The sequence below is a fragment of the Lytechinus variegatus genome, chromosome 19 (assembly GCF_018143015.1).
Source record: "Lytechinus variegatus isolate NC3 chromosome 19, Lvar_3.0, whole genome shotgun sequence".
NCBI lineage: Eukaryota > Metazoa > Echinodermata > Echinoidea > Temnopleuroida > Toxopneustidae > Lytechinus > Lytechinus variegatus.
Genome location: NC_054758.1, coordinates 14,936,229 through 14,944,478, shown reverse-complemented (window position 1 = coordinate 14,944,478; position 8,250 = coordinate 14,936,229). Strand labels below are relative to the sequence as shown.

Genomic DNA, 8,250 nt, shown 5'->3' with positions numbered 1-8,250 from the left:
GCTTCAGATAACTGGAACATAGACCCTGGCCTGCATAGAATTGACCTTTCTGGTATGACGAAGATGATGATGATGGGGGAAATGAATACATATTCCCTAAACAGTGCTTACAGTAAAGTTGACTGAGATCAGAAACTGTCTGAAAATATTTTAGATTCGTATTTCATCAAGTGCAAGGACACATCAAGGCCATGTCTTACTGAGAGCTACGATCAATCCAATCAGTTGTAATTCCATGGAAATCCATCAATGTCATATTTTTTTCTATGAAAAATTTGCACAATGTCCTTTGTATGCGAAGAGAAGCACAGTAAATTTTCAAGAAAACAATGAATGCATGAATATACATCATAGCTAGAAAATATTTTGAACGAGCATGCATAATAGATGTTGACATTGCTGGCCGTCCATAGTTGCGAGTGATCATATCAATCGTAACTCTTTGTAAGACGGGGCCCAGGGGTCCGTAACACAAAGCTTAACAATCATCGTAGAACATTGTTTTACGATTGATTGCATTGTATACAATGTAAGATTAATCGTGAAAGTCAAGCGTACGATCAATCAAGAAGATGGTTTATTATTCACATGGTCTTCGATCAGTTGGTCTTGTCCTCAGATAGTCTCAATACCTTATGGGATAAACTCTTTGGTCTGTCAAGTTCGTCTAGAATTGCCAATTGGTCTACACTTCACTTGTTCTAATACCCACTTAGTCCAACACCCACTTAGACACTGGAGACATCAAAACAAATAGGTCATCATTATTGTTAAAATTGTCTGAGTACATATTCCTTTGGGGCTGTTAAATGTCAAATTCAAACTCCACTAGAAAAACAGGATAATGATTAATCTATCTGTGAGTAAGCAATAAGAAAATTTAAGATTACAGGTTGTAGGCCTATAGTTTTTTTTCTAACAAGAATTGGAATTGTATTATTTCTATTAATGATAAAACTGAAATTTACGTGGTACTTTATAAAGGTGTTTCAAAGCACACATGTGGATTGTTAACAGTAAAGTAAAATTGATATCAATATCAACGGTAAATTAAGGAGGAAAAATATTTTAAAAATTAAAAATATTTGACAGAGATATTAATATCAACAGTAAATTAAGGAGGGAAACATTAAAAATCAACAATATTTCATATGCCTATAAAAAAAGATGATAGCCATGATGCCTGCATGAGAATGGTGATTCTCTCATTATTTGATGGGCAAGGGGCATTCTTTTCCCTTTATATGTGTTTATACACAACTGCAATTTTTCACATTCCATGCCATGGCTACATTAGAGTGGACACTTAAAAAAAATGTCCTTGCTACTTTTGGCCTCTCATCTGTTTTAATTTGTTTATTATTCTCCTTGAAAGGAGAGAGAGAAGGTGGTTTCAAACCGCCTCGATCACAAGAATCCCCGTTATATTACGAGAACTTTTTTAGGCTGAAAAATACCCATTAATTATTCCTGCATTCACACCGCCCTGAAACATACCCCTTCGGGATAAGTTCCCGAAGTTACGAGCATGCACAGTATGGTCTGATAAGGCGCGAGATTCAAAATCACTAGCCCAGCAGCCACCCACGGCGCAGCACCCAACGACACACTGGGCTAAAAGTTCCCGTAATTTGCTTTCACATCGTCAAAATACCTGCGACCTTGGAAAAATCCCCGCGAAAGTTCTCGTAATTTCGCCAAGTACCTACTATTTAGCGGGTGTTTTTGTTCGGGGATATTACGCGTAGTTTGCTTTCACATTACCAAAATACCTAGTATTTTCTGAGCGGGGTAAATTTCCCGATCAGAGAATACCTGGAACTGACGAACTTCGAGGCGGTCTGAACCCATCTAGAGAGAGAGGAGGGGGATCCACAGTATCTACAGAGGTGCTGAAAAGTTAGTGAACGTACCAGTGAAATAATGCACTCCTTAGTGCTGAGTGTTGAACCTAAACAACAACACTACAATGTCAGGAGAGTCCATAGAAGCAAACGATATTGAGTGTAATATTATATATATCACCATAGTTAACAATTAGATATTTTAAAGATGGCAGGATTTGAACACTTTAAGATATGTTAATATTTTGGTGGGGTTCATTGAAGTTTTAGCACCACTATACAAGTTTTTATTTCCTTTTTCTTACCACTCACAAGCTAAATGAAGAAAGTATGTTCAATTGAGGACTTGCCAAAATTGTAATGGATATTTAACATGAAGATGATTATTTTATGTGTCTGCCTCTAAAATATGCACAAACCACCCTGAATACCATACCAAATACATTCAATTTATTGAGACTCCCACCATGAGAATACATAACCTCCAAAAGCTGACCTATCATTTCCCCAGACTCGATAATATGAAATGGTAAGTCTGGACCTGCTACTGTACTCGTATTCAGACTGTTGTCCAAGGGAAAGAGATATCCTCTCCCAATATTATATACATGTATATGTTTTTTTATTTCAACTGTTTACACTTGTGTAAGAGCCACACGAAGAATATGCCTATTGTGTGTATGGTTATTGCAGAGCACTTAGTTGTAAGAGCTGTGTATGGCATGTCATCCATGACCATATTCCGTGCATTCACACACTTGATGAAAACAGCTGTGCCCAATTAATACACACTCAAATGTCACTCTCCCCTCCAAACTTTGTATCATCCCTTGATGCCTCTATGGATTTAGAAGGGAAAAGGGAGAGGTCTCTGCTTTAGACCTAGGGACAGACATGGGACGCTTACAAGACCAGGGGGCTGTTTCATAAAGCTGTTCGTAAGTTAAGAGCGACTTTAAGAACGACTGGTGAACCTTTTTTTCGGGCTAAACCATCGCCAATTCAATATACCATTTACCACAAGAAAGGATCACCAGCCGTTCTTTAAGTTGCTCTTAACTTACGAACAGCTTTATGAAACACCCACCTGGAGAGTTTCCCACCTGACAATAGTGTGAACATATGGCATATCTCACATGTTCTCATTCTTAATGTTTCCTCAATCCTTCTCATGCAGCAATAATGTTAAACCTTCTGGATCTAAATTTTGCAAATGATAAATGTTTCCTACCCTTTCTTGGGTAGGTCCGCAAATATTTGCTCTTTCAGATTTAAAAAAAAGTGCAGAATTAGTGATTTCTTTACACAAACTAATGCCAATGACCTTTGACGTTGTTATGGAAGAATATATCCATTTATTATCAAATTCAATACCCTCATATCACAAATAAACATAAATCTTCCATAATTCTTTCATCAAAACATGAGCAAAACAGGTGATATGTTTGCGCCCCTGATTCAAGGTTTCTTTGCCTGGGGGACCACAAGTTGGTCGTACAATTATTTTATGATGCAACCCCTTGTTGTGATAGAGTTCGGAAGGTGTCCAACAGGTTCACACTCATAAATCTCAAGTCTCAACTGATTCTTATCAACACTGGTGCCTTTCATTTTGAAATTAAAAAAAGAAAAATCAGTTTTAAAAATGTTACAATCATAAGCCTATTTTATAGGTGTAGATCATGTGCTTCAAAGGGGAATAAGATTAAAAAGATTGGTGCAAAAATGTAAATGAAATGGAAATGTTTACGACATCCTATAAATATTTGTAGCAGTAAACATTTTTTATTTATTATGAATAGAAACACTGTTTACTTACTGCAATTTCCTATGTATCTGATTATTGCTCAGACATTTATGTCACTACTTTCTATAGAAATGTTTTACTTGTTTGTTAGGACTTCAAGCATAAGCACATTGATCCCTCTTGACAATAATATTTATGGATAAGTATTGGTTCAAATATGAAATTCCATGTTTGAATATTGGTTTTTGCTATTTTCCTGCATCATATTTTCTTCCTTTTTCTCATTTCAGCTTGGATGATAGCAGTTCAATCTCGAGTGGAATCAGTGACACCATTGCCGAGATCAGTACTGACGATAACATCACAGGATCTTCCAGAAACTCCTGCGACTCCTCCAAGAACCTTGAGCTCTGCGGTGAAGCCATCTCCTTGGACAGCCTCTCTCTTGTCAAGGCAGCCACCGACAAAAATGCCCACCGGAAATCTTCATCGCCTCGGCGCGAGAAGAAGAATGGAGACAGTGGAGCCGGAAGCAAGGTGAACCGCGGGAAGCATACGTCCAAGGACGGTAAGATGGAGGAAAGCAATGGGAAAACGAGGCAAGGGAAGGCGAGAACAGTCACAGATGGCGGAGAGAAGGGAGAAGGTGCTCGCGGTGGGAGTCGGTCTGGAGAGTCGCCGATAAGAGGTCAACAGCAAGGGGCGTCAGGTGCGCACCCGCCTCAGGGTGGTCCTCCAAGCTGGCAGAGGAGCCTTGACCGGTTACAGGTCAAGCATCGGCAACAGTTTGGACGAGACCCCAACTTCCTGATGAGGGTCTCACCTGGAGGACGTATCGGAACAGTGACGAGTAACGCTGGTGCAGAGAGAAAAGACCCAAGGAATGGACAAGGGGTTGTTCAAAGAGGAAATGGGGCTGAAGCTCATAGGACAGGTAATGCTCAGTTTGGATTTGGGTACAGGAGACAACCAGTGCAGCACGCACCTGGGCAAAGGACACCTGGATCTAATGGTAGTAGGATAGGTGGTAATGGCCAGCCAAGGCCAACAAATATCAGGACAGGAAGCTTACCAAGGTCCGGAAAGGCTAGTCTTGAAGGATCACTGTCTGCTTCTGAAAGCCCAAGTTCCGATCGGCAACGTTCGCCTCGAAGCTCCGAGTCACATTACATGAGGACTAGTGATAAATCACCAAGAGGTGAAAGCGGAACAGGTGGCAGGAGCTCAAAGGTTACCAGTCCAGGAAAGTTGGATGGCTCAGGGATTCAATCTCCAGGGGAGGGTCTCAGATATGGCTCTCTCAAGCGAAGCCAGATAAAGTCCCATGGACAGATTGCCAGACACATAATGCAGGAACTAAAAAGTGGTTCTTCTTCAGGCCAGATTGATTCCAAGAGCAAGTCACAAGCTCTTAAGAACTTGTTCGGAAGAGGAACTCGCGACTCAGGGATCGAAGACACCATCATATCCAATCCCCATGCGCAATTCTGCAAAGAGAACACTGTCTTAGACATGAGCAATAGGCATGGTGCAATGAGCGATAGCGAACACAGTATGTCGTACATTACGAGTCCTCAAAGTATACGACGGCGTTCGCAGAACTCTTCACTTAACGATAGCATATTAAAAACCTCGCCATTCTCAGACTCTCCGCCTCGATACAGTGGATATGTCAGTGATGGCTATGCCTCAATACAGATAGGTGGACTATCTTCCCTCCATACAGCTGGCATCAACTCTCCGTACCTCCGGAGCAACAATAATCGTGCTAACGCGTCCAGCATGAAGCAATCAGACAGCATGGAGTCGATCGAGTCCACCACATCCAGCGCGATGAGCGTCTCCAGTCACGCTGCCAGTGAGCGCTACGGCCCCACCCAGCCCAATGCCTCAGGGAACGTTATGCGAAGCAATAGCACCAGGTCTAACTTCTCAGAGAAGTCTCTGCGGTCAAACCAGGGACTCACCGAGAAGGACCTGGAGGACATGGCCTGGCTCAGGGCCGGCAACTTTGGACTTCTGTCGGGGGAGAAGAGCGGATCCATCTCTCCGACAGGGTCTACTGTCTCTCAGCCTCCCATTGGCTACTTCCCGGCTGCAACCTCAGCCATCAGGTCAGTACCTCTTCACCTAGGCCTTGTTTCATAGAACTTATTATCAATGGCAATTATAAATGTCAATCCTTATTCAACCAACATGGGCCATTTGATTGGCTGGGAACAGCATTGGCTATTGATCACATGTTTTATGAAACAGGGTCCGCGATTTGCTTTACATAGCATCTACCTTTATACTATGTACTGTTCTTGTAACAAGTCTCATTATAGCTAAGCTTTAAGTTATTTGGTACGTGTTAGCTCCATAATCCAGCAGTCAATAAAATCATCATATAGAGTAAAATTAATCTAGGCAAAGGCATATGAATAAAAAAAACATATTTTGCTTTTTTAGAAAAAAACGAAATTGTACAAGTAGCTGTAAATTTTCCTTCAAAGACCACAGTATTATACAAGGATCTAACCCACTGAGCAAAATCATTTCTGGCACATATTTCAACAAGTTGTACATATTCAAGTTGTTTTGAAGTTGCTATTACTCTAATGCACTTAAATGCCATTCTTGTTGCCAGCCAAAAACTAAACTATGGTTTTCCATTGTAGTTCAGTTCATGCCTTGCATTCAACTTTAGAAGCTCTGTGTATATTGTGATAATGTAGCTACATTTTCCCCAGGTTAGTGTTAGTCATGATTAGAGACAGATAAAAAAAATTATCAGATTTCTTTTTTACTATTTCTCCTTCAGTTATCTCTATTCTCATATCAAATAAATATTCATCTATATTTTGCATTTTTATATGTGTTGCTAATATTGATGCTTTTATATTTTATTTGATTCATCGCGCTTCTTTAAAAATCACCATCAGTACTACTTTAAATGTTTCCATTTTTTTCAAGTCTGCATTTTTATTATAATTTGAAAGCTAGAATTCATAATTTTGTTATTATTTTCTTGCTTGATTTTCTTTTTGGCTTCTTTAACACCACCATCAGTTCTACCTCAATGGTCCGTTCTAATAGTATGTCCGCCAATGCCTTCACACAACCGTTCACCAACAGAGTACGCAATGGATCGGTTTCGCTGGACGAACGCCAGCGGGCGGCCCTCAGCATGGGCGTTCTGAGCAACGAGGGCGCCGAGGAGCTCACCGGATCCTCTCTATCCCTTGTCTCGACGTCGTCATCTCTGTACTCGACGGTAAGAAAATTTGTAGTTACTACTCTGGCTATAAGCCTAAAATTTTGGGAAGGAGTTTAAACTGGATAATTTTGCAGTGTTAGATCAAAATGTAATATCTATGTTTATAAATGTTTCTATTGACATTGAAACAGCTCTTAAGTACGGAATAGACTGAAAATTTTGAGATGTAGTCTGTCTGTAACTTCTGATAGCTAATCACTAGATTTTTAAAATAAATGCTCGTAGAGCCATTTATAAAGAAAATAAATATTGCTGAGAGAGGACAGTTGGTCCCTTGAACCTAAATTTAAATTTCCACAAAGAATAATGCTTGAAAAAAAATCAGTTGCCACTGAAAGTTAGTATGGGTAGAATGTTAGCTCGATGATGCTCGAGTATAATACACATCATTGACCATTTACCAGAGGTTTACACGGGCTTTAAAAGAGTATTTCACCCTCGTTCTGCATCTTTTCTGTTACAAAGGCCGAGGACAGAGCAGCTTCTGAAATCAGGAGACTAAGGAGAGAGTTGGAGAGGGAGCAAGGACGGGTCGGAAACCTGTCGTCTCAACTCAACAATAATGTAAGTCAAAATTACAGTGTCCCATTTTCCTGCTACCCCCCCCCCCCCTCCCACCTGGTATCCTATTTCTGGGGGATTTTGTAATGTTGTGATGGTCAGTTATGGATGTATTGGGTTCTAGAACAACATAATTGTGCAAGTAATGAAGATTTAAAAGAGAGAAAAAGGTAGAATAAAAGAGAATATAGAAGATTGTCAAAAAGAGAGGTCTTGGTCATATGTCATCTAAATGTACATTGCTCCTTCCATTCAAGACGGAAAAAAAGGCTACTGCATTGATGTCATCTTACCCCCTCCCCCATTAAAATGTACCCTTGTATAGCCCCTGGGTTGGCAAATTGTCCTCAAGGATTTGTTGATTTTGTATTTTATTAGGGAGAATATCTATCCAGGAATTGCTTCTCTAAATGATATGTGCTTAAAGGACAAGTCCACCCCAACAAAAACTTGATTTGAATAAAAAGAGAAAAATTCAACAAGCATAACACTGAAAATTTCATCAAAATCGGATGTAAAATAAGAAAGTTATGGCATTTTAAAGTTTCGCTTATTTTCAACAAAATAGTTATATGAATGAGCCAGTTACATCCAAATGAGAGAGTTGATGACATCACTCACTATTTCTTTTGTATTTTATTATATGAAATATGAAATAGTTTTATTTTCCCGTCATTGTCATGGAAATGAAGTTTCATTCCTCCCTGAACACAAGGAATTCCATTATTTTAACATTTTATGCTTCAGGCAAGGAGGTCCTAATCGTCAAATTTGTAAAAATTGAAATATTGTATAATTCAAACAATAAAAAACAAAAGAAATAGTGAGTGAGTGAGTGA

General features: G+C 39.6%; 1 protein-coding gene across 1 annotated transcript; it reads left to right on the top strand.

Moving 5' to 3' along the window:
• Positions 1-3,862: 3,862 nt before the first annotated feature.
• Positions 3,863-7,824, top strand: LOC121406089 (neuron navigator 3-like). The gene is made up of 3 exons (XM_041597099.1): positions 3,863-5,705; positions 6,643-6,847; positions 7,316-7,824. Exons 1-3 carry the CDS (start codon positions 4,165-4,167, stop codon positions 7,496-7,498), a joined length of 1,929 nt encoding a protein of 642 aa, XP_041453033.1. The 5' UTR covers positions 3,863-4,164; the 3' UTR covers positions 7,499-7,824.
• The last annotated feature ends 426 nt before the right edge of the window (positions 7,825-8,250 follow it).

Bases quoted from the DNA above. Each gene is read 5' to 3' on its own strand.
- LOC121406089 (XM_041597099.1), top strand. From the start codon at position 4,165: ATGGAGGAAAGCAATGGGAAAACGAGGCAAGGGAAGGCGAGAACAGTC. The intron at 5,706-6,642 runs GTCAGTACCTCT...CACCACCATCAG, and splicing joins GCTGCAACCTCAGCCATCAG to TTCTACCTCAATGGTCCGTT. The intron at 6,848-7,315 runs GTAAGAAAATTT...TCTGTTACAAAG, and splicing joins CGTCATCTCTGTACTCGACG to GCCGAGGACAGAGCAGCTTC.